This window comes from Columba livia, chromosome 21 (assembly GCF_036013475.1).
Source record: "Columba livia isolate bColLiv1 breed racing homer chromosome 21, bColLiv1.pat.W.v2, whole genome shotgun sequence".
NCBI lineage: Eukaryota > Metazoa > Chordata > Aves > Columbiformes > Columbidae > Columba > Columba livia.
The window spans coordinates 4,961,098-4,986,850 of NC_088622.1; the positions used below are offsets into that span (position 1 = coordinate 4,961,098).

The 25,753-nt window shown below is 44.2% G+C and overlaps 4 protein-coding genes across 6 annotated transcripts in view; 2 read left to right on the plus strand and 2 right to left on the minus strand.

Annotated features, from left to right (window-relative positions):
• Positions 1-1,578: 1,578 nt before the first annotated feature.
• OTUD3 (OTU deubiquitinase 3) lies at positions 1,579-11,974 on the minus strand. The gene is made up of 8 exons (XM_065038088.1): positions 11,726-11,974; positions 10,835-10,983; positions 10,028-10,140; positions 6,943-7,065; positions 6,123-6,245; positions 5,436-5,532; positions 4,971-5,152; positions 1,579-4,643 (listed from the first exon to the last, which is right to left on the minus strand). Exons 1-8 carry the CDS (start codon positions 11,893-11,895, stop codon positions 4,467-4,469), a joined length of 1,134 nt encoding a protein of 377 aa, XP_064894160.1. The 5' UTR covers positions 11,896-11,974; the 3' UTR covers positions 1,579-4,466.
• Positions 11,975-12,085: 111 nt separating this feature from the next.
• RNF186 (ring finger protein 186) lies at positions 12,086-16,257 on the plus strand. The gene has a single exon (XM_065038079.1). It carries the CDS (start codon positions 14,384-14,386, stop codon positions 15,377-15,379), a length of 996 nt encoding a protein of 331 aa, XP_064894151.1. The 5' UTR covers positions 12,086-14,383; the 3' UTR covers positions 15,380-16,257.
• Positions 16,258-16,821: 564 nt separating this feature from the next.
• Positions 16,822-25,753, minus strand: part of HTR6 (5-hydroxytryptamine receptor 6) — a 44,199-nt gene continuing 35,267 nt past the window's right edge. The window contains exons 7-9 of the mRNA XM_065038051.1: positions 20,005-20,380; positions 18,018-18,067; positions 16,822-17,923 (exon numbers count right to left, since the gene is read on the minus strand). The gene's annotated coding sequence lies outside the window, so the exon portion shown is untranslated. The remainder of the gene's footprint in view (positions 17,924-18,017; positions 18,068-20,004; positions 20,381-25,753) is intronic.
• TMCO4 (transmembrane and coiled-coil domains 4) overlaps positions 20,067-25,753 on the plus strand; it is a 32,547-nt gene continuing 26,860 nt past the window's right edge. Inside the window, exons 1-3 of one of the 3 annotated variants that reach the window (XM_065038049.1) lie at positions 20,067-20,198; positions 23,453-23,616; positions 23,981-24,155. In XM_065038049.1, coding sequence (XP_064894121.1) covers positions 20,106-20,198; positions 23,453-23,616; positions 23,981-24,155 — 432 coding nt within the window. In that variant the 5' untranslated portion in view covers positions 20,067-20,105. The other 2 variants (XM_065038050.1, XM_021295215.2) reach the window with 2 other exon arrangements.

The following is a 25,753-nucleotide window of genomic DNA, read 5'->3' on the forward strand; positions in this document are numbered from 1 at the left end:
GTAAGAGCGCCACCCCAGACACCCCAAACTCAATGTGGGGGCTGCGTACAACAGCAGGAATGACCAAAAAGACACCCCCTGACTTTCACATTCTTTGCCTTGCTCAATCCCAACAAATTTTCTTCCAGGATCTGGGATTTTGTGTGAAAGACGGTGCTGCGAGTGTGACAGGTGGGCGGCAGAATGCGTTCAAACAATAGCCAGAACCTCCCACAAATCTGACACAAATTACCCCAACTTTCTGTGCAGGGGCTCAACTCCCTCCTGCTAGACACACCAAGCTCAAAACCTGACAGAAATGGTCCAAATTGGGCAGGTTTTTTGCCTTCCCAGCGGGCAGGTGGGGCACAACATGGCGCCCCTGTGCTGAAAAGGCGCCTGCTGCCTTTCCCCAAAGCCCGCCAGGCTTCAAGCCAGCATACACGAACAACCTGCTCCCCACAACTAAATAAATCATAAAAACAAAGTAATCCCTCCAAATAAAAATTGATATTCAAAGGTGAATTGTAAAGCACATTGGGTATTGTATTCACATTTTGGGAACTGATGGTGGGAGGGGTAGGAGACAACATGGAGCTTCAGGCTGATTTTCTGAAGTAAATATTTATGCACACACCGAGTTTTGCATCTTTTTCTTAAAAAACATATACCAGGAGTGACATTTGAGCATCCAACCAGTGAATCTTAAGCACTTCAGAGGGGAAAAAAGATAATAAATCAACAGAAACAGCAAGCGGCTGCTGCACACCAACCCAGGCTCCAAACCCAGCTCCCTCAGGGAGCTCGGCCACAATACAGCCCCTTCCCACTCCTAATGACAATTTAAGCAATTAATACTCACTAAAGCAGTGGGGGGACATGGTGGTGGTGCCCTCAGGGGGTTGGGGAGGCTGTTTCTGGCACCCCATCTCCAGCAGCTCCTCAGGCCAAAGCTTCTGCAGCCACCTCATCCTTCTCCACAGCTGCACCCAATCCTAATTAGGCCTAATGAGCAGGCCCAGCTGCCCCCACAGCTCAGCCTCCATGGAAGAGCCACTGAAATGTTTTTTGCACACCTTCGGAGCAGGGAGTCCAAAAATAAAGGTGTTTTAAAGTGATTTTGTTCAAGTTTCACTTCAGCGTTGAGGGCTCCTGCCTGACTCCATTCAGCACTTTGCCATGAGCAACATCCCTACTTGTTCCCCTTCCTCACGCTTCCTACAGTAAACGTGGTGTCTTTATAACTCTAAAACACTAATTTCTTCTTTTACTAGTTTTCTGGTGTGCTCAAGGGCTTTGGGATGAGAGAGCAGAGAGGAAAATGATGAAGCTGATGCTGCCCCCTAAGGTTTGGGCTCAGCTCAACACGAGCACAAACCATCTCCATTTTGTACAACGCTGGAGCACAGGTTGCTCCTCGCACAGTTTCCCCCCATTTCTGCAGTTTCTGAAACTCTTGAAAGCTGTCAGGTGAGTGCACACCCCACAGCCAGATTGCAACCCCAGGAAGGGTTCAGGTTGTCCAAAATCGTTAAATTAATCTGAGTTTTGCCTTTTAACCCACAGCGCACCCCCGTACACACAACTCCACTCGCGCAGTTCAGCTGGCGCATCTTTGCAACCTTTATTGCACAGAACATCCAAGAAAAGGGAGTTTGGTTAACAGAAATAAGCAATCTGCAGAGAGTCTGGAGGGAGAAAGGAAAACTTTTAATGTGATTTCGACAAAATCCAACAGAAAAGGAATCCAAGAGTACTGCAGATGTGGAGAACATGAATGACGTGACTTCTGCTGCTGTTCAAGCACTGCAGATGAGGTGAACTTGTTAAATAATCAAAAAAAACTTGTTAAATAATCTAAAAACCAGCTCTCCAGTAGGAACAAGGTACCACAGAAACAGTAGCACAGGCAGAAAAGCCCAGCTACACATCGTAAGGCCAAGAAATGCTTACGGACAGCAAACAGAACCTGCCTAAAGGCTGAAAACTTCCAGTTCAACTGGGCTCCTTACCTGGAAAAAGTAAATCTAAGAAAGATGATGGTGATAGATGGGATGCAGGAAAAGCAGCTTTTTATATGGCCCTGCCACATACTTGCCTTCAAGAGGGATGTGTAGATCAGGTTCTTAGGGACATGGGTTAGTGCCAGGGTTGGGTTAACAGCTGGACTCAATGATCTTGAGGGTCTTTTCCAACCCAAATGGTTTTGTGATTTTATGACCTGCTGGTCCAGCAGCCACCAAAGCTCACCCGCAACCTTCTGCCCACTTGCGACCCTCAAAATGCGAGCGAGCAGCTCGTAAAAAACAGTAATCCTCCCCAAATACCAAGGGAATGCACAGTGCTTATTGTCCCATGACCGCATCGTTAGCTCCACCAAAGAGTAAACATGAGCTATGAATCATGTTTCTCTTTGTTTCTCGCCTCTCATCCTTCTGCAAGGAAAATCCATGACCTGTTTACAAAGTAAATTCTCTGTGTAAAAGTGAGTTTCCCTGAAGAATGTTGCATTGGATTGTCTAGAAAAAATACATGTTGTAAAGGCTGGTACAAATTTCAGCAGCTAAAGGAAAAAAAAAAAATCGAAAACAGATAAAGTTTTAACATCTTCGGATGCAAAATGGTTTTGCAGGTACAAAGTAGTTATCCTGGCAAAAATACAGAGAATCTGACGTGCGCTTTCTCCCCATGAAGCTGTGACTTACCATTCTTTCCAGTACTGTAATATTGACTGTTTGGGGAAAAAAGAATTTGAGCAAGTAACATTATTACAGGATAATGTTGCCATAAAATGGATTTTATCGAAGTAATTTTTTACTTTAAAGAAGAGTACTGTGAATTCACCTACCGCCGGGACTTACAGCAGCACTCCACACGCTGCTTCACTCGCCAGACACTCTGTCCCACCATAAAGCATAAAAGCTGCTTTGTATTAAATTTTATTTCCACCAAGCTCATCACAGAAATCAAAGTAACTTCTTCACCAGCATTAAAACCTGTTCTAAACCACCAGTACTTCAAGCAGAGCTCCTTTCTTTTTATTCTTCAAATGCTCTCAATAAACAGTAGCAGAGAACACAAAGTACTAGCTCAGATCTTGGTAGTTCAGTTTAAAAAGCCATTTATATTTCTGTGCTGATTTGGAAACATCAAAGATCAATTTTTTTTCTCATTGTTCCTTACTTCCAAAAAATCTACTCTGTCTCTGCCCTGGCTGATGAGGTGTCTCCTGTTATCTGTTGCACGTCTAAGTGCACATGTGCTTTCTTCAAGTTAGTGCTTGATACATGTCCAAAAACCTGAGTGAAGCTGAAACACTGCAAGCCATAAATCGAGGGCCAAGTCCCAGAGTTCTTACACTTCAGTCCAAATTCCCAGTCCTATAGGGGAAAGCATCACAGGATTCCAGCTGTACATTCTACGGTACTTCGTAACCTTACCAAAGGGGAATTTAAGATGAAAAAAGCTTGACGGATGATGTGTGAAGTAGGCAAGGTTCCCAGTGATCACTGCTCCTTGGAAGCTTGTTCCCAGGACTCTTGATCCTTTGGCTGTACTAATTTCACTTGGAAACTAATGACTATCAAGTTCTTGGCTTGGACTAAAGCTCTGGAGTAGCCCAAAAGCTCCAGAGTACGGCAAAGGAGATGAGATTCCCCATGTCCAAATAACAGCACTCAGAAGAAGCCTACGCCTGCTCATGTCGCATTTTACTGCTTCATTAGACTTCACCAAATCAGATTAATTTGCTCTGCAGTCTCAGGAATGTGCTGGTATTATTCTTTTTGCTCAATAGGTCTCGATAGTTAGCCAGCTGATCTCAAACTTAAGCAAGAAACAAGCATGGACACAGCAATCCCATTCTCCCTTCATGTATTAATCACTCCTGAAACAGCCCAGTGCGACAACACAGGCAGTTCTAGTTGGATTAAAACTTCTCACTGCATTCTTGCATGGGAAAAGAAAAATAAAGGAACCTCATGTTTGATACAGTGTTGGCTGACACAGCTTTGGAAAAGATTCTGGAATTCTGTTCCCTTGCTTTATTTAAATTTCAACAGAAAAAAATAAAACACGTTCCTGAGTTTAGAACTGTTCGGCTTTTCCTGACAATGAGGTAAATAAAGCTCCTCCAAGCATAAGTAAAAACTGGCTGTAGAAAAAAAATCATCTAAGCACATCAAGAGACGTCACAGCAAATCTGACACTTCAGTGTGAGGAAAAGCTTCTCACCTTCATCTAACTCCACAATTACAAAAACAAGTCTCTAGTTTTTGTTAAGATCAAACAGCTCTTCTCACACGCAGGCTGGTGCAGAATTACTGAAGACTTGTTTGTCCCATAACCACAGAACCAGGAAGTTCATGTGTGCTCAGAGATCTCCACAGAAACCATCTTTAAGACAACAATGAGTGCTTGGAAATTTGCTTCAGGGGAATTTTGTCTCCATCAGTTTCATTTGCTTTTCTCACTCAGAATACATTCAGTCAGATATTTAGAGCTGCCGTGGCCTTCACTAAGGTGACCTGGTTGTCCGAGTCCCGCTCTGTCCTGCCACTATCTGCACAGTCACTCTTGGTGGCCACGGCCTTTTGTTGGTGCCTTTCTTCCTGACGCTTCTTCTTCTCCAGCCGCTGCTGTTCCTTCTTTTGTTTCTTGGATACCTGAGAGGATGAAAACACAAAGCTGAAAATACACGTTTTCTGCTCGGTTGCGGAAAAACAATACACTGGAAAGAAGACAGGCAGATATCAAAGCAGCTGCCAGGGAATGTTTATTCCAAACTACTTATCAGGACTTTATTTTGAGTCATTTTGGCAAGAGTGCCACATGTCACTAATAAATGTTTGCATCAGAGAAGTCACGGCTGTAGCAGCAACAAAAGCCAGTATTTTAATTCAAATTAGAAGACAGTTGCCAATTAAGCAACCCTAAGCATTCCCCTGGTAGTTAAAGGGCGTTCAAATCACAGCCAAACCACCGTGACATACCTTTGGGTTTCTGCTAGCTCGATTCTCTTCACTGGCTCCAGCCCGTCCTTTGCTGTTTTTTGTTTCACCTCGATGCAAGCTCCGATTTCCAGAGATTCTTGAACCACTTCCATTTGCTTCCTGCAGAGTTCTGCTACACGAATTCTGCTCTTTGCTCTGGGGATTGCGCTGCCCCTCAGTACCTACCAAACGACAGAGCTTTTGCTCAGACACACTCTATCCAGAAGTTGTCTCACTGTTGGCCAATTTCTTCTTCTAGAGTTTCTGGAACAGTGTATCTTTTTTGGCAATCAGATGGTATTTGTCCTCACTAATAACCTTCCTGAGCACAGAAAGGCTGAGGTGGCAGCACAGCGAACAGCAAACTTCGACCGCCACCGTCCCTGCTGAACTGCTGTTTACAGGGAACACTAATGTCAGATAGCATTATTATGAAGCACCAGGTGACAAATTCTGTGTACTTACTGATTTTTTCCAATTCTTTCACTTGCAAGACAGCAAATATTGCAGATTCTATATTGTAGCCTTCCTCTTCCAGAATCTGACTTACTAAATCAGTGTCCTGTCCACAAGAGGAGAAAGATAACACTTAAGAGAGTTCAAATCACTGACATACGTTCATTTAACAGCCATATGCATCACTAACTGCTGTCTGCTTTTGACCTTTCAATCAGCCTGTGTTCCAGTTCTGAAAAAGGTGAGGGAGAAAATCTTAACATCCTGAAGATATCAGGAGAAAGGAATACGCTGTTTCAGTGTAACTGTTTCACTTTTGACCCCTTCTGTTCTCTGCATTTGCGCCATGCAAGCAGCAACCACATAAGCAATCCAGTGACAACAGCTAAGATTCAGATTAAATAATCATTTGCAATGTTCAACTACAGCCAGCCTCAAAGGATTTTAGCTTTTAAAAGTTGTTTCAAAGTAATTTTGCTGATAGACTGGAAAACAAACCTTCCACAATTATTAGCCGTCCACACAGATTACGTATTTCATCTGTGTTTAAGCGTTGAGTCTAGGGTGAAATGCAGCCTTATTTCTGGCTGTGGTACTGAAATTATCCAGGATGAATATTTTTTAGAATTTTTACCAAGGCTACTTCCATGTATTAAGGTCTGAACATGAAGCACATAAGGGCTACTCAATACTTACCGAACATCCGCTTGCTTTACACACTTTTTGTACAGCATCTTCATCTTCAACCTCATTTTCAGAGTTACCCTTTTGAGGCTTCACTTCCTCCTCATTAGAATTCAAATCATTTTTGCAAAACATCTGCAAGAAAAGCAAAGCCCAGCAGATCACACAAACATGCAACAATTTCATCATCTACAGCAAAAAAACTGACATCATCAGAAATTTAATAATTATGGCACACTTTGTCAGAAATATCCTGTGTCAAAGCATCTTAGAAACTGGGCAACTTCCATCATCACTGACACCGTTTCCCATGACTTGTACACTACTGACCAAACCCTCACATGCTACAGGATCATCAATGCCAACGAAAAATCGCTGGCTTTTGAAATGAAGTATTAATCTATTCTACAATGCCACAGATTATACAGTTGTGTGAAGAGAACCTCCAGGAAAGCACAGCTTAGTCCTTAAAATGAAAAAGTGAGATATGAAGATGGCTGTTGTACCCAGCTGTTTAATTTCTCTCTCTTTCCTCCCTTTATTTTTGCACTTGAGATGCATGAGTACGTAATTCAGGTGGGGTTGCTTCAAGGCATCTACAGCATCAGATCTGGGATCGATTTTCAGCCTGGTAATTTGAACACTTCACTGTCCATCTCAGGAGAAGAGGCAGCACTACTCACAACGACCCCAGGGGCTTTTCGATCCCCATAATGAAACAGGGACCAAATTCTTTTCTCAATCTCAATATAAATGAGAAAGGAAATCAAGCAGTAACATTCATGTTTTGTTTATCACCCACAGCTGGCTCAGGTCATCCATGATCACCCACCTCCATCTGAAGATACGCCGGAGCTTCAGAATCGTCACTGATTCTCCTCACGCTGTCGTAGTGCTCTCCGTACCGATACGCAATATGCAGCTCCCTCGCATTGGTTTTGTCTGTGCCCTGAACCTAAGTGAAAGGAACAAATCCCAAATGAGCATCTGGAATCAACTTCAGCATCTTATTTTTCAAAGTATTATGTTTTCTTGAAGCAGTGATAAACACTGTGATCGGAAGCAAAGTACATAGCTCCTGAAGCATCTTTAAACAGGAAGAGCTGACCTAACGATCCAGATGTGCCCAGATACACAACGCTGGCTCAGTTACATCCTAACAAACAAAATATTTCAGTGGAAAGCTCAGAACTATTCTCTAAACTTTGTACAAGAGTTACAAGTTTTCTGATCATCTTCCCAGACATGGTCTCAGTGACAGCTCCCATTCAGTGTACAACAGCTTTTCTACTTCAAACACGAGGAAAAGAGTCAGTTCAAGTTATGACCACAGTGAAAACTGTCACCCAGGGTAAGCTTTGTCCTGCAGTCAGACAAGATGCTGTTTTAACAGTTAGCGTGCAAAGTGGATGTGTTTTGTTATTAAAAGAAAGACTAATACAAATAAAGCCCAATAATGAAAATGTATAAACCCCGTTCAGGAGCACTGTTAACAACCAAATGTTCTTTTGCTCTGTCAGCACCACGTACACCAGTTTCTGTAGAAAATTCCTGCTCTGAGTATTATCTCTACTGATGCAAGAATAACTCCTACCATGATCATTGGTGTCTCAAACTATTAGCTAAAAGCTACACAGGATTCCAGCTCTTGTGAAGAATGCAGACAATCACACTGCATTTGCAGATCTCCTTTGCTTACCTGTCAAGCCAGAGTTCAAAGATCTGACAGCTTTCCTGGAGAAGACGTCAGTAAGCAAACAACAAGAAATGCTTGTTTTAGGGCTCCAGAGTTTCCCAATCCTTTTACGTCTTCAAATCAGCTTACGCCAACTTACAGAATTTACACCAAGTCACCTTTCAAACACGTCTGCAGTTTGTGCTGCACGGATTTCACAACAGATATTCTCCATTCATCTACTTTACACTTGTTCACCTTTGAGTTCCAACTCAACACTTGGTTATCCTATTAAGTTATTCAACATGTTGGATCTCAATAAGATGTATTATCGACATTTCTCCTCTGCCAGAGCCTACATAGGTATCTAAGAAATCCCAAAGCTCTTGAATAATCATTCTGAAAATCAGGCAATTTAGCTCTCAGTCGTGAAGCCTCTTTTCGCGTGATCTTTCCATAATACACTAGAAATGTAAAAGACAGCTCAGATCAAAAAAGGCAAAAACACTGAAAAAAGGTAAGCAGTTATCAAAGAAGCCAATATCCAACCTAACTTGAAGCTCTACATTTACAGTCACTATCAAAAAAAGGAAAAGGGTGTTTAAAGCCCTAAAAAGTCAAGCTCCAAAGAGCTGCTGCTTAGGCCAGAGCTTGAGAAAGAGCTGAAGGTCCTGAACATTTCTGCTCATGCTGTTCCAGCTCAGCTGCAGCGTATACAAATGGTTCTCTTAAAATTAAAGGGTAACTCACCATCTGCTTTAGAGTTGGGACCAAAGGAGATATTCACACCATCTGCTTTTTTGGAATCTAATCTAAAGTTCTGCTGGGGCTCCAAAGCAGAGAGCAGGATAAAATAAGAAGTATGTAGATCCATAGAAAATTAAGAAAAAAAGTGTTCTGGGTTAGTTAAGTCTAACAATGTGCTAACATTGTCACCATATTGTGGTCCTCTATATTATTTGACACCCTGATGTCTCCTCTGTGCGGGCAGGAGACTCCTCCTATTAACAGCTTTTTACTTATGCCATTCTCAGGAGCCTAAGACAACCTTTCACTGATAATACCACGCTCAGACAAAGCAGAACCTCACCACAAACTCTGTATTTACAACCCTGGAAAGGTCAATGAATGGGGAAAAAAAAAAAGAGTTTAAAGTTTTTGAGAGGATATATGAAATATCGATAAGGGGTAAGTACACGGAGGTGAGTATCCGGTTCAAAACACAAACAGCATCCCCATGACCTCCCCTGCAGGGTTGTTACCTCTGTTCACCCTCACGGGTCAAGCATTCATTTGTGTAATTGTCAGGTACGCTTTAAAAAACAACAATATGTAGGTTAGCTGTCTTACTGCCCATGGCTGCCATATAAATAAGAGTTTAAACTTGTTTGAGTTCAGGAATCCACCTGACACTGTTTTAAACGTATTTAAGACACCACTGAGAGCTTTCATCTGGTCTTTTATCTTTATTGCCCTGTTTAATCTATATACTTCATTGGTTCTTCCTGTAAATTGGGGCCAGAAACAACCCTGCCTTCAACACAGGTTCTCGCTTGCTTAAGAAACAGGCAGAGATCGAGGGTGGACCCCTTCCAGCGTGGACTTTTCACCGAAAAACAACAAAAAAGAGAGCAGGAGAGACTTGATGGATTAATTGTTCCAGTGTCCCGCTGTCAGAGGAAATCAGACACATGGTCCTTTCCAGAAGCTAATTAAACAGCACCTTAAGGTTTTAAATATTCTTCCCTCTTCTGCCCAGTGCAGAAACCCATTTCTCCAACCGTCAGAAAACTTCTCATTCCAAATTCCATGCAGAACTGATGGAGCTTCACTCCCATACACCACAGGGATTGCCTTGCTATACCTTCACTTCCATATTTCTGCACATTATCATACAGGTTTCCTTAGGCCTGGCTCAAATTCATGTGAGAAAACCCACCTAATATGTAGTTCGATCTTCAGAAGAGGAAAAAAACATATCAATGAAACCAGTAGCTCAAAACCAAATCACAACATGCTGCTCTGTCTCCTCATACTTATCTTTCAAGCATTGTTTTCTTTCATCCCCTCCTAGCTAAAATCCAGAGTGTTTTGCTTCAAGGCTGAAAAAGCAAGTGCAGCAACACCACGCCAAGCTAACTGCGGCCGCTGACAATTCTCTTTTAATACATCAGGAAGTTTCAGCACTATTTGTATTCGCCAGCTAAAAATTAGGGCAAAATATAGAAGTTTTGTTTCTCACCTGCCACAGTGGAGTATTAAACTGATGAATAACCACATTGATTTGATTGTTCCTTGCAAAGGCCACAATAGCATCGTTGCCAGCAAAGGTACCGGGCTTTGCCAAATTGGTAACTAAAGGAAAAAACATTCAGAAGAGTTGGAAACCTCATTTCTGACACTTCCACAAGCACTGGAGGGATAGTGAGTAACAAAAGTTCAACACAAGCCCAAGAAATTCTGGAAAGGAAATCCCAACTGTGAGACAGTGACTGCTGAGGCAAGAATTTGGCCGCGACAGAAGTTAATGCATTTTAAACGACCACAGAAACCTCCAAAAACTGCAGTACACCCTTTGATTAGGCAAGGCTGTCAGCTCTGCGTTAGCTCGGAAGGAAGAGTGCCACATACTAAATGCATCACTGCATAGTACTTGGCACATCCCTGAAGCTATGAAAACAAAGGCCAAGTGCCAAGGAGAAAAAGAAACCCACTCCACACCCACCAGTGTTCAAGGAGAGCCAGACTACTTTTGCAAGTTCGTTTTGTAAACACCAATTTTTTACTCCTTGCCTTTTTTTTTGCCTCTTTCCTTCTCCAAGTTTCTCCTAAAATTAATCAATTTCCAAGACAAATATAACACAAGTTTAATAGCTCATCTTTCTACAGAAACATAACAGAGAGAAATGTAAATTCACTGTTTCTGAAAACTAGAGAGGAGCCATAACACAGTTCTGGCAGGAGGAAATGTTTAGTAGGAAAGTGCTCAAGTGAGATTTAATCACATTACACAATCACGACTTCCATTAGCGTCCTGCAGAGACCGTACCATGTTTGTCAAAGGGCACATCATCCTCCACAAAAGGCTCAAAATCCTCTCGCTGCTTTATCATGTAATCCACCGTTTCCTGGCGATGTCTGAGGTGGTTCTGCGAGTGACCCTCGAGCTGGTCACCAAGTGCCCGAAACAAACAGTTGCTACACAGAGAAACCACAAGTTAGTGTGTCTGAAACTGAGCTAACAGATACATCACTATATAAATGACTGTGGCAGAGTGGTGGAAGGTATATGGTGTTAAAGGAAAAGAAAAAGAGCCATGTTTTTTCTGTCCAGGAAGTTCAACAAAGATATGAATATGAAATACGACCCATTCCTTGTACTTTGAACAGCTCTCACTATTAGAATAATTGCTGGCAAGAACATGAGGTTTTGAGCGAACATGTCATCAACTCCAACGAGTCCAGGGCAGTAGGAACACTGGGCCAAACTGTCTTAAACTGACGCTGAGACAAATAACACAGCAAATGACAAACCAGTGATGTTTGAAGCAATTTCTCAGCAGACACACCTAATGCCCTTTTCAGCTCGTACTTACGGACCCTCCTACGCTTCACTCAGCAGCCCAGTGGCGCCCTCAGCCCACACGGGGACCAGGCCTGGGGCCAGCAGAGCCCCCGGCCCCAGGGGACACCGGCCCTGCACAACCACAGGGCCGAGATCGCTTGATCCCTGTGGGGTACAGAGGGGAAGCCCCCATCCCTTCGGAGCACTGGCCCCACTCAATACCCAGGGCAAAGCCCTCAGCCCCCGGGAACGCAGCATCCCCACCACCCCGGGGAAGAGAAAGCCTCCGGTCCCTGGGGACAGGAGACCCGGGGACAGGAGGCCGGTGGAAGTGTCAGCCCCAGGGGTGCCGGCGAGACCCATCGCAGTGCTCACCCATCGCCCGGCACCTCCCGCAGCTTGAGACCGAGGGCCCGGAGCTGCCTGGCGAGGCCCCCGCCGCCTGCATCGGGGTCCGGAGCCGCTCTGGCGGGGTGCTGCCGGGGCTGCCGCCTCTTCCCGGCTCCGGGGCCCTGCCGGGCCTTGGCCGCCTGCTTGCGGGACATCCTGCGGGGCGCACAGCGCGCCTGCGCACAACGGCATTCCTTACGTGACCATCGAGAGGGGAGCGAGAGCGGCGCCAGCGCGGCCGCTCTACCCCAGGCACGGAGTGGGGAGTCCTCCAAGAGGAGGAGGGAGGCGAGAGGAAGGTGTCCCAGGAGGGAAAATGAGGCAGAGGGTGCAGAGGGCTTTAGGGATCAAAGGCCCTTTGCTGGGGGAAGCGGAGGGCTTTAGGGATCAAAGGAAGAGGGGAGCAGATTGACTACCCGCGAGGTGGCACCACGATAACACAGTTACGCTAACAAGGGAATCAAGAGAATTTTTAAGTCACCTTTTTTTTTTTCAGTTCCTCTTGTCACAACAATCTGAAACACAGCTTGAGCACAGGAAAAAGCTCACGGGACCATCGGCAATATTTTTACTATTATTGTGCTCAAAGCCCTACGACAAGCAAGGATTCTGCCCCGAAGTGACAGAACTGCTCTTTTATATCCATTTCCTGCCATAAACAAGCCCAGGAGAAGCCCATAGAAACACATTTTCTTGTGCAAACATACTGAAAGTAGGAAAACAGGATGAGTATATAAACTGACTGCAAATGATTAATGAAGCAGTAATTAGCCTAAGCGGCATTAAAGGGCTATGTGAGCCAGTGATCAATGGTTGCAACATGAAGGACAAATCTACGGCAAAATCAGGGCAGGTCCTGTGACACTTGGAGGAAAATTTAATCAATGGAGGACAACAACAAACAGACGTTTTTAACTCAATACAAGCAATAAAAACAGAGCAAAGAAACCACATGCTGCTGTAGCAAAACCAACCACACCCCAACCAGCTCCGAATTTCCATCACGTACCGTCAGAAGGCACCCAACAGTCACCTGCTGCGAGAAGAGCGAACAAACACACATGGAGGCACGTTGTAAAGTTTTTAAGACAGGGGTGTAGCTGACCCTCTCGGGTGTCTGTTCCAGCTTCCCAACATCTGCCAGACAGTTTCACCCTATTCTAATAATTAAGAATCCATAAATTTTAAGACAGTTCCATTTTGGAAACGGGAACTGAAAGACTAAATTTGAAATTTCTGAAGTGTTGTAAAAATGGCAGATGTGTCTTCTACTTTCCCAGATGTTTTCTTTTTATGTTAAGCTACTAATAAAGAGGTGTGTGCAATGCAATACAAAATTCTCATGTTTTTAAACACAAATGAGCCTTGCAGTGCACCAGCTCATTTCCAGACATTCTTGCACTTCGAGTCCTACTTTTGCAACCGAAAGATCTTTGGGCTCCTAAAATGTGGGGTCACCCAAAACTCCACCAAAAGCTGCCACATGCCACGTCAGCAGAAATACAGCAGGAACGCCCAGACACTTTTCCGAAGTTTGCTTACAACAAACCTCCTGTTTCTCAGCAAAGAAGAACAAGCTCTTCTCACCTCATCCTCCCCACCAGCGAGTTCATGAGATTAGACTCTTCCTGAACTCTGTGTCCTCCTCAATTGCGGTTGTTTCATTTTTTTTCCTGCTGCTCCTCTGCTGGAGGGAGGCACTGGTACATGGTAGCACAGACAGCGTAAGTGTTCAGGTGCACTTGAGGCTACAGACTGTGCGTCTTCTACCGGTAATGCTGACCTGAGCTTTTTGGGATTAGCAACCTTTCCTTCCTTCCACAGGATTCTTACTGAGAAACCATCTGAATTTTATGCCTCAAATAAAAAGGCAGAGAGAAGTTAAGAGTGGGGGATTTTGTTCAGGCTTTTTTTTTTTTCCTTTTTCAGCTGAATATTCACCAAACTACGTAACAAAAGGGCATTCCTGAATGCCCAGGTTGTCCTGGGAATGCAAAAAAAAACCCCAATAAGATGGTCCTACCAAGGCACTAACCTTGCTTTTAACTTTCAGATCTCCCCCATGAGCTCTGTGAGACCCTAAGTCATGCTTCAGTCTGCACCTGAAGCCCTTTGGTGACTGAAACCAAAAGGGATGCTCCTACAATAAAAGAGCTGATAATAATTGGACATTCAACACTTAATATAAATAATCTCCACCTCATTCTATACTTTGTGCTGTAGGATAACAGCTCTAGGATAGTATTACTAAAGCAAGAGCAGACTCCCTACCCAGAGCATGCAAAATCCGTGGTTCTCACACTCTCTCTAATCAAAGTACTGCATTCAGCACACCGATGTAATTATTAGATAATTCCCCTGAATCTGCCACTGTCCAGCAAAGCAGTGGTTAGAGACCGATGAAACTGCTTTTAACAAATAAAGTACTAATTTAGTAGTAACGGTAGTGTCTGGCTAGCACAGTGGCCAAAGCTGCAGTCTGTTAACGCCATGAGATCTGCTTCTGGACAGGAATTGCTTGGGGATATTATCAGCTGTTGTAAAATGTCCTGGCCATGAAGTTAATCATTAACTCAGGTCCCTATCTCATAAAAACATCGTATTGTAAGAGCTCAACATGCTTAAAGCTGTCACTAATCAATCATGCATACAAGAGGAATAAAGCAACTTATAAAAGGAGCCAGAAACTCAGGAAATCCTTCAGCTAAGGGAAGACAAACTGCACTGAGGTTTATCTCCATGGAGAAATCCACTGACAAGCTGGATGAAAATGGATCAACGGCTCTGGGAGCAGCGCAGGCACCCGCTGCAGAACATGCTGCAGAAATGAGCAGAGCAGAAGCCCCAGCAGAAAACGCTACAGACGTGAAGACGCTGGAACTCACTGCGGAACATAGTAAAGAAATGGAGAGACCATCAGGCACAGAGCAAGACAGTCCTGATTCCATTAAGACAGCAATTTTGGAAGGAGACTGTGCAAACCCCAAGCCTCTCGTTATGCTAACAAACTCAAACTCTCCCGAAGAGTGCAGTGTGGACATGAATCAGCAGTGTCCAACCACTACGTCTATCGATACGGACTGCCTGATCTGCTTCAACAAGTACAACATCTACAGAGTCCCAAAGCTCCTGGACTGCCAGCACGCCTTCTGCGCCGTCTGCCTCAAGCTGATCCTCAGGAAAGAAGAAAACACCTGGATCATCACCTGCCCCCTATGCCGAAAAGCCACGTCTGTGTCAGGAGGGCTCATCCGTACACTTCAAAATAAAGAAGATATCATGGAGCACTTGGAAAACCCCGATTCAAATGCAGAGGTGCATGTCTCTGCCATAGGGCTGGACAGCAACAGCTGGACTCACAGCAGCCAAGACACTTTATACAGAGCTGAAAACATTCCAGCAGACAACAGACTGGCTATCCAGAGACTTGTGCTGCTCCTGCTGCTCGTGGTGATCCTCACCATCCTCATCCTCCCGTTTATATACTCGGGGCTGATAAAATGGGTAATTTGTCTCATGCTCACTTTGGGGTTGGTCCTGTCTATGGTGCTTTGCTGCACTCCAAAATTCTACTGGTGGTGTAAGAGGGACTTGCTCGCCTCCAGCCAGAAGGAGACCCACATCGCTGCTATTGCCTGAAAACGGTTTAACGTGCGTGATAATGGACCGGTCCTGCCTGCAAAGCTGCATGTCAGGCACATGGCTAGTCAGTTACTGGACTTTGAAAGCAATCGTTCCTGTAATAAATCCAACAGGGGGCTAAGCTGGCGCAATGGCAATGCACAGTGGTGTTAAATTTCATCCGTAAAATATTTATGTGTTGATATTGACAAGATATAAATTGTAGCTTTTCCACACAATTTTTTATCCCAGACTAATAATTTCGTTGTTTTGCTTTCATCACGTTGTTCTTGTTTGTGTCATCCCCTGATTAGTACTGCAGAACGTTATCTCAAACAACTGACAGATGTTGTCCTGTGAAAATCCCTACCTGAGGTTGTGTTTTCCAACTTGCTTAACACACATACACTTTTTTTGGTGACAATGTGTGGAAACAACTGCTAAACCAGTGACTGGGTGCCTAGTCTCAGTGAAAAAGAGGAGCTGTAACCCAGATTATCAATTTAATCTCTATCACTGCCCAAATGGTTGTTGGGAGAGACAGGAAGGTGGGGCTGGGACAAGGAGACGTCAGTTTGTGCCACCTGGTGCCCACAAAACTAGAGAGGGAGAGGCAACATCACTCCTAATCTCAAGCCTGTGGTTTGCAAATGGCAAGGCTCTCAAAAACTCATGACACTCCCAAATTCCCTGTGTTATTTAGTACAGAGATAGTTCCTCACACCTAAATGCCCTTTTCTGGCTACCCACATCACCTGCCTTCTTGCCCTCTCTATGTTAAGTATGATATTGCCTTTGGAGATGCCCCATAATTCTCCTAAACTGAAATGTGTACATCACTATGCCACACTACATGTGATATTTTTATATGGAATATGTCCATTAAAGTTGAATAATGTTAATTGCTCACTGATTTCTGTGTTTCAATTCCTCACTGACAACTAATGTCAAAACATTTCACAGTTTTCTGACTGAAAGGAAACTTCCAGTTTCCTGAAATCAAAGCACCATGTTGGGTTTTTTCCTTGATTAAAAAAAAATACTTAGTTGCTATGAAAATATCCTATAACCCAACTAAAATTAAATTGGAAAAAAACTGGGAGATTGGTCTAGTTAAGGTACATTTTTAAGAGCACCATGGATCTCAGCAGACCTTGGATCAGGCCTGTGGTAAATATTTGTGTTCGATAAGAATGGAAACTGAAGTACTCCAGTTGCTCAGTGTATAAATATACACAGTGTCTCACCAGCAGATAAAACAGATTAGACTAAGAGGGTAAGGAGCTGCTGTCCTCCTGGAGTCTTAGAAAAAACAGGCCTATTTTCTGCCTAAGAACACAAAGCTTCAAGGGAAATAAATGCCTTTTTTTTTTCCCCTCTCACATATTTGGACAGCAACTGGCCTATTGCAAAGTACATATGTAGTAACATTTGCTAACAACCAAACAGAAGACATGTAGTTTTAAATCCAAATACTGTATTATTCCAAATACAAAAAGACCAGACCAGATATTCAGCTGGACTGGAAATAATTCCAGAAACTCTCGTCAAGTCTTTCAGCTCATAGACAACTTTCCTGTCAAGTTCCCTTCACTAGCACCAACGAGTGACTGGTACGGTGAAGGTGTGTAACAAATATATAGATATTGGCCTGAATCTAGCATGCATGAAGGCATCAGATTAGATATCTAGTAGATAACTAATCACGTGCTAATTGCTGCAGAACACTGATCTCATTCAAACGATCAGATAGTAAGGAAGAAACAGACTGTCCTAATGATAAGATGACAAAGATGAACTGGACTAGAGCCATAAAACAATCCCAATTAAAAAAAAAAAAAAAAAAAAAAAAAATTAAACTTGGGGAATTTTGCCTAAGAGGAGAAGAGAACAAGCACAATACCCAACACCTCTAACTCCAGAAGGGTGTAGAAGTTGTACCCAGTATCTGTTTGCTATCATCAGTCAAGAAATGTAATGAAGATTTTAAACGCAGCGTCCTTTGTCTGCAGTATCACTCACAATGGAGCCTGGCCAGCCCATGTGGGCTTGTCAGCATGTGGATGTGACCAAATTAAACCAGAGAATCAACGTGAACAGGGAAAATTGGGTTGTAACCCATCACCCTGACTCTCCAAAAGGGTGCATCCAATTTTATTACATCAATTATCACAAAAATGGTCAACAGACAAGGGCCTCCTCAAGGCAGCACGCACCAGTGGGAAAGAAGCAGGCGTGCTGTGCCATCACCAGTGAGAGACTGGCCCTCCGAACAAACCCCTATGGATCCAGACGGTAAGATTATCAGCCCTGCAAGCCCACGTCTCCACCCCCACCGCTTTGTATCAGCACCTTCCAAACTTGCGTTCAGCAGTTCAACTGAAATGTTGAACAATCTGCTGATTCAGAGTTCACGGATGTTGGTGGGAGTCATTAGGCCCTAGAAGCCGATATCTTTATAACAGCTGTTGATTCTCCTCTGACAAGATAAGGCTCGATGACAATGCAAACCTCCGAAGGAGCAATTAGGTTTATGGAGAAAAGGCCAACGAAGTTGTATTCCTATTCCAAAAAGGATTTGCTTGTAGTCAGTTGTAACTCACGCCAGGGTTTTGAGGAAGAAAGTTTCAGCTCCACATTACCTTGCCCTGCTTACCTTAAGCAGCCAGCTCCCAGCTTCATAGTGATGAGGTGACATGTTGGAGGCTGAAAGAGAGAGGGTCATAATGAGAAACAGGCCCAGGCAGTAACATTCAAACTCAGTAGGTATCAGAGAACAGTGATTTACAGAGACAGAATCCCATCGAGAGATTAAGAGCATGATAAAACCCAGCAGCAATATTTAAGGATTATAGTCTGTATAGATGGAATCCTGGACCAGAGACTTCCAAGGTGTTTTGTTTAACAACGCATTTACTTTAGCCAGGTTCTTTTTGTTATCATGCTGTGCTTCCACTCTGTCCCCTGCCCACAGGACCCCTCCCAAAGCCACAACTTTCCTGATCCCAGTCCCTTTTCAGGCTTCTCATCAACCACCCCAGTCACTAGTTACTTAGGTAAGAGAGTGCCGGAAAAAATCTGAGTGTAGGTGTTCTAAATTACTGTTGAATGTATGTCTCACTATATCTACAGAACTTTAAAACATCCATAATTGTACTGGCTTTTATTACTATTAAACTATACAATAAGATTCCAAGTTTACAACATCTGGTAAAACACACTCCTAATTGTCATTCCACTCAACTTATGTTTTGGTCCACTGTTAACAGCTCTTCTGCATTATCATGCGGATACAGGCAAAAATAAACACGGAATAAATATTAACAACACATTTCACACTTCCCCATCACTTGGATTCTGGACAAAGAGAACTCTAGGTCCTCAAACACCGAACTGTCAAACCTACCAGAAACTAATTTGCAGATTTGGGTCTGAAAGCACAGATTTGTGTCCAGGTTATTCCTCACCTATTGTGAACCAGTCATGACTTGTCCATTGTGTTGTGCAGTTACTGAAGTCACAGGTAAAGCAGACACCTTCTGCACCCTAACAAGGACTAACAGAACCTTTTGAACTTCAGCATCACATTTAATGACTATATGATGCTGCTTAAAATACATACATGTAACATGAGTACTCGTGTGAGTAAACCCAAGGGGGTGTAATATTAACAAGCAACCAGGGCACGGTATTTGCTTTTAAACAATACTGGTACCTGGATTTTTAAAAAACTGATTTATAACGAAGTCCCAAATAGCACATTTTGAAGTATAAATCGTTTATCCAAGCTACCAAGGAACCAAAATAAGTTTTGTTTTTGTGAAATGCAATCATATAGAAAAACAACTCTCCTTCTCCAGAAAATAAATGTTTTCTCCAAAATCTACTATGCACTGAATTTGAGGTTCCACCCTGAGACTGCTCTCAGAGCAAATGCATTTCTTAAAACCCCCAAAACATAATGCAAAAGCCTTATGCTCCAATAGTTGAGCCAAGTCCAAAGCCTTAGGAATTAGCAAGGTTAATTAACCACAATGGAGTGAATCCTCCCAAGCTGCCTGTGCCAGTTACCTCCCTGCTATCAGAAGCAACACATACACAGCCCTCATATTTGCCTGATGAGTGCATACATATATTACATATATATATATAATATATATATACATATACATACATGCACACACACATACTTCAGCTTCTGTTCATATAAATTTGGGACCCCACCCAAGACACCACAGATGCTTTAATTTTCCTCAGAGACACCAACCTGTCCTGCGTGGAGGTGGCAAAGAAGTCTTGAGGCAGCAACCTGAGAGCATCTGCACCAAATGCACATCCCTACCATCCCTACCTCTCCGACCCTCCCTCGGGGAGGGAGAAGCTCTCTCAGGAAAGAAGAGCCTCAAAACTGGCTGTGGCCCAGGTGGGCCTTAACCCTGAGTGAGCCACCAACGCGGGGAACAAGGCCCACGATGGCAGATGAAGGTGGGAAAAGTGGAAAGAGCAACTATACCCATCTCGTGGTGGAGACGGACCCACCACCACGGCGGTGAAGGGGCCGGGAGCCGAGTAAGGGCCGGCCCGGGGTTGCCCGCCTGCCCTCCCCATCACCTCAGCTGCTCCGCGTTCCGCAAGTTACGCACCTCGCTACGCCGATCGCGTAGGGGAGCCCAAGAGCGCCCAGCGCAGCGCGCCAGCCGTACACCGATTGCGTAGTGGCGGCGGGAAGGACAGACAGGACGGGATGGGACGGGAAGGGAGGGGAGGGGAAGGGAAGGGGCGGGCGGCGGCGGCGGAAGGAGCGCGGCTGCTCTGTGCGAGGCCCGACCGGCAACAGGTCGGGTCCGGGCGGGGGCTGGGGGGAGAGGGGCTGGGCACGGCTGGGGTGCAGCTCCGCGGGCGGAGGGGGTGAGCGGGCGAGACGTTCTGCTCAGGCTGTTCCCTGAGGAGAGGGCGATGTCGGCGTTCCCCAAGCTGCCGAGGGCTGGTGTCCTCAGCGGTTGTCAAAAGTGCCACTTTCTGTAAAAAAAAAAAAAAAAAAAAGCCTGTATTCTAGCAGCAGAGGTCTCAAACACAAGGGACATGCGATAAAAGTGAAAATCAGCAGTTCTGGAGATGTCTTTCCTCACAGCTTCCCCAGCTGAGGTGTTTCCTTCATGTTTTTCCTGCTCTTTGCTGGTCTCATCTCTCTCCACAGCTTTTCCCACCTTCTGTGAAAGGACATCGCTTCTGCTACCAGCATCTGGATTAACCGAATCAAACCCGCTCACTTCTGCATGCTTTAGCTTCTAGTTTTCCCCGTCCCCTCAGTCTCTGATGTGTTTTACATTTAGCACACGTCTCTGCAGTGCCTGCCAGTATTGCATGTTCTTGTGGCAATAAGGGATTTTATCCGGGACTGAATTAATTGTGTTCCGTGTTCGTATCTAGGGATTAAAAGCGAAGGCCGTGGTGCTCCCAGGATGTAAGAACATGCGGAGCCCCATGCAGGCCCCCAAGAAAATTTATCTGCAAAATGTTTCTGCAGTCACGGTGTGTGATGCTCAACCGTAATTCAGCCACACTGTCCCCCAATGTCCTTGCTAAGGGACTTTTTGGCCAGCTCCATCTGATAATTACTTACAACCACTTCTCTGAACTTAATGAGACACCTCGTTAACTTCTGAGAGTCTCTGAGATGGACATATTGGTGTTTTGGTCACTTTTGTCATACCAGCATCTTTATATTTCTAGCAGTAAGGAACGCATGCAGATTGTACAGCCTTAGATCCACAAAAGGATTATCTTTCCCCTTCCCAAAGAGGATTGTGGGAGCTGCTGTATAAAAAACACCACCTCTCCAGAAAACAAAGGGTTTTGTGTGAAAAGTGAGTGCTGGAAGTGATAAAAAAATCTCTCTTTCAAGTGATGGTTCAGCTTATGGCAATACTATTGACTGCTGAATCCCATTGTTTGAGATAGAGCCATGAATTCCAGTGCCACAAGCTGTAAACAACTTTCAGGATATATTTCTAGCTCTCAATTCCCTCATCTTGGATTTAATGGCAAAACTTCATGGCCCAAATTTTGTTTACTAAATCACATGTTGCCATTTTTTATGCTGCGTGTCTGAAAATCGAAGCCCATTTTATCCCAGATATTTATGAGGAAATAGAAATCTGTATTGAAGGATGCACGTCAAGTGTACGGATAAGAGCACCTTTTAGCAAAGAAAACTATTTCAGAAGCTTTCTCAGGAAGGCACAGGACTATGAAGTATTTGTGCATGATGGCAATAAAGTTGCATGCAAGAAGCCACTATGGTGTCACTCCATAATTGGTTACATTTTTTATGTTATTGGGAAACAAGGTTAAATAGTTGTACCATTTCTGATTCCTTTTTAGCTCCTTCACTTGTCATATGAGCCTTTTGTGTTAACAAATCAATAAATCTATCCCAGCAGGGAAGGGAATTTTATTTTCAATATAATTTTCAATTTTGTTCCAGTAATAAGCTAATAAATCTGTGTCCAGAGGCGAGCAGACACGCCAAGTCATTGTAAATTTATTGAAACTTGAAGCGTTAGGTTATTTCTGGGCAAATTGGTCTGTGAGCCTGGATGCTTTAGGAAGATGAGAGCGTAGCGAGTGATGTTAAATGGATTTTGGGGTTGAACTGAGGGGTTTGGAGCTCCTTTTTTTGTAGGGAAGTCCTGGAAAGCATGAAGACAAGTCTCACGCCACCTGCACAGCGGCATAAATGCTGCTGAGGTTGGTACCCGCCCTCCCCGGGAAAGCGTAATCTTGCCCTTCCCTTCTCTGGTTGGTACGGAAATAAGTTTATTCCTGTGGACTTTGTGCTCCCGTGTTGCTGGAGTGTGATGTTTCCATGGAAACGCACCGAGATGCTATGGGGAGGGAGAGAGGTGTGAGCGACAATAACCATCAGCCCTCGAGTGATGGGATTTTCCTTGCGTCTGTACAGCAGCAGTTAAAATAGCGCGAGCCTTGAGGAATCTGCATCCCCTCGCATAAATTCCTGAGCGAGAAGGCGAGACAGACGCCTGTCCTGGGAGACTGCGACAGCATGTGGATAATAAAATCTCTTTTAAAAAGAGCTGCTCCTGTGCTGCATTTCTTTCTTCCAGGACTCCAAAACTATGCCATAAATGGTGTCTGCATCCTCTGAGATTCTCTACGGGCTTCTAATTCCTTTTTAACCACTTTCTACAGGGTTCAGAAGAAAGGAAACATTTAAATAGGAATTATATAATGAAATAGGTGATTTGGGCCCCTTAGAAACTGATTGAATCTTGGTGAAGTCAGTAGACATTTCAGGGGATGTGAGGGAGCTTTGGAGCAGATCGTTAGCCCTGTTTAATTGTGAAATGAGCTGTCGTCATGTCTGCCTGATTTCAGTTACCTCTGTTAGCCACCTGTATCATGAGGAGAGCTCCAGGGAGCTGTTGGAAGTTGTTCAGTTGGAAATGTGCATGTCTGTGCTCTAAAAAATAATATTTTGGCCCAGCTCAAGGTCCGTGTGGTGCAGGCGTCTTCTATTTGGGGAAAAAAAGCAGCAGCAGGTTATATAGAGAATGTTATAAGCAAAGCGATGGCCATGGGAGGCATTAAAAGGCCTCGTCGGAGGCTGCAGCTGGACTCGACTTTCTTAACGCCGTCAGCAAAACGAACAGAGGAGCAATTTGGATTGAGGATGAGGGAGCAAATTATTTCCCAGGCAGCCCTACTGGTCCCTGCACCAGGTGCAGAGCTTTTATTGTACATGTTATTTTTGTGGTAAACATGAATGATACGCCTGAGCGGAGCCCAGCCTCTTTGCATCTCGGAGGGGACTTTTCCTTTTGCTGTGTGAAGTATTGCTGGCTAATTCTGTGCAAAAATTTTGAGAACTGGGGAACAGAAAGTCTGTTGTCTTCTTTGGTCACAGCACCACGTTAGGGGGGGATGCACAAGCTGGACCTTGACAGACTTGACTTAATAGTGACAGCAAGTGTGACAGTGAAAAAGCAAAGGCAATTTGTCTCCTTGCTTCCTGGTTTCCAACTGCTTGTCTTTTTTGTTTTTTCTTCTTTTTCCTCTTTCAACTTGCAGGTGAAAATGGCTGCGGAAGAGAAGTGGAAAACTTCAGCTGAACAGGAGGGTGAAAAGGAACCATGTGTGCTCCTGGGCCAGCAGCTGGGCGAACCGGGAAGATTTGCTTACGCGGCGCTGTGCGGGATATCTCTGGCACAGCTCTTCCCTGAAAAAGAGCAAAGGTACGACACGGGCTGGCAACGGGTGAGCAAAGGAGGTGGCTTTTGGGTGGCAGCGCAGGCAGAGCCGGTATCAGACTGTATGGGGTCTTCTGAAGGTCAAGGAGAGGAAGGTCCTTTTGAAATTAAGTGTTTTCTTAAGTGCACTGACTTTTTTATCTTATGGATTTAAGATTTTTATACTTTGGCACAAATTGCATCCCTTAATTCTGCAGACTTTGGAGCATGTATGGAAGCAAGGTCTGATGTCTTACAATGCTTTGATTTTTGTGTGAACAGCCACAGATAAATATTTGAAACCAAGGATCACTCAAAGTTTGCAAAAATACCCATTAACAGAGCTTTAACTGCTACTGTTGCCTTCCAGCTCCTTCAGGACGGAATTTATTGAGGGCTTTGTGAAATGGCTGGACCTGCCCGAAGCTGTCTTACCTGCCATGACAGCATTTGCTAGTGGCTTAGGAGGCGAGGGCACAGAAACTTTTGCCCAGATTTTGCTGAAGGATCCCATCTTGAAAGAAAATCCAGTTGTCATTACCCAGGTAAGTTCCTGTGCTCCCCTCGCTCTTGTTTGCAAGACATACCTATCTGTTTGCAATTGAAGTTCTGTTTGTACAGTCAAGGAAGTAAAATCAATATTTCTGATATGCATATACTTCTGAGCAGCTGTGTGGGGGACTGGCAGTCTCTCTATCCATTAACAGCTTGTGGAAGAGATGAACATGAGGCACAATTACTCTCTGTTGAATTATCATTTTATGTCTTTGATGCTGTTGCTGTACAGAACAAAGAATGGTCAAACTTTTTACTTCGAGTTATTATTGCAGTGGTTTTGATTCATATCTGTGTTCTACAGTGAAACACTGAACACTATAGACCTGTTTTTCATTTGTTTCCAAACCTCTTCACCATCCTGTAATACAAAACATACATGCTCCAAATAGCACCATTTGTAAAGTCTTTTTTCCAGAGTCAGCTTTGGCTGGGAGGAAATAAGTTATCGTGACTATTTTATTTTGCTGAGAATGAGACTGTGACTACTCTATAATGCTCTGATGTAAGAGCTGATGTAAAGATAAGAGGCAAAGCGTTTGGGTGGTGTTCACCTTCACCACAGAGCCTCATCTTGGGACGATATCTCCTCATCCAGGCCCACGTTATGCAGGGCGAAGAGCACGGTTGGCTGCTGCTGATGCCACATGTAACGCGGCCACTGTCACCTCGCGCCCCGTGCTGTCTGCTGCACACAAGGAAACAGCGAGACGTCCTGCGTGCAGACAGTGCTCTGGTATTGAGTAATAGTTATCACACGCTCACCTTTAGCAATGGCCCAACAGAACAGCAGATGCGAGGACATGGCTGCGTAAGTAAAGATATGATAGGAGTGAACGTTCATCGTGACCAGCTCCCATTATCTCAGCTGTCTCTCATGTCTCCTAGTGAGTCCATAAAAGGCCTCAGAGGATCTACTCTGAACATATGAATGTTACAGTGCCCAAAGTCCTCTTAACAGTACACTGACAGAGAATCTTAAGCTTAATTACTAAGTTAGACAGATCTTCTAAAATAAGAGGAGTTGTTTTTGATGTTGTTTGCCCAAAATCAACAAATCTACACGCATTTTTTTCTGTGTTTAAATGGCTTGCTGTTTCCCAGGTTGTTTCTCTCATTCTCTCTGCTTCAGGATGGATTCTCTAGATTTAGGCATGTCTTCCTGCATTGCTGCTGAGTTTATTAAGTGTGAAATTTTGGTGAAATTTATCTCGTGCTTGCTCCAAGCTTCCGTTGCACCAGGGCTCCATGTGCTATTACAAAAGCGGGTCTGCATCAGTGGGAGCGCGCGGTATTTTGCTCTGAGCTGGAGAGCTGAGGCATTTATCACCTGGGTTCAGGTGAAACACAGAAGCCGCAGACAACAGTTCTTTGATTAGTTGAAAGCAGAGATCAGGAATAGCTCTCAGTGTAATGCCACAACATCAGTACCTCATGCAGTCAGGTGTGTGGCCAAGGTGATTGATTTTTGTCAAAGGAAAGATAGAATTAAAGACTTTTGTAGAGCAAGGCAGCAGAGGCTTGCAAGGTATTGGAGACTTCAGTGTAACATCTTACCTGAAAATAAACAAGCTGCGGGACAAAGCTT

Bases quoted from the DNA above. Each gene is read 5' to 3' on its own strand.
- RNF186 (XM_065038079.1), top strand. From the start codon at position 14,384: ATGCATACAAGAGGAATAAAGCAACTTATAAAAGGAGCCAGAAACTCA.
- OTUD3 (XM_065038088.1), bottom strand. From the start codon at position 11,895: ATGTCCCGCAAGCAGGCGGCCAAGGCCCGGCAGGGCCCCGGAGCCGGG. The intron at 6,246-6,942 runs GTGGGTGATCAT...CTTTTCTTGCAG, and splicing joins CGGCGTATCTTCAGATGGAG to ATGTTTTGCAAAAATGATTT. The intron at 5,533-6,122 runs GTAAGTATTGAG...TCTTGTGGACAG, and splicing joins GTAAAGCAAGCGGATGTTCG to GACACTGATTTAGTAAGTCA.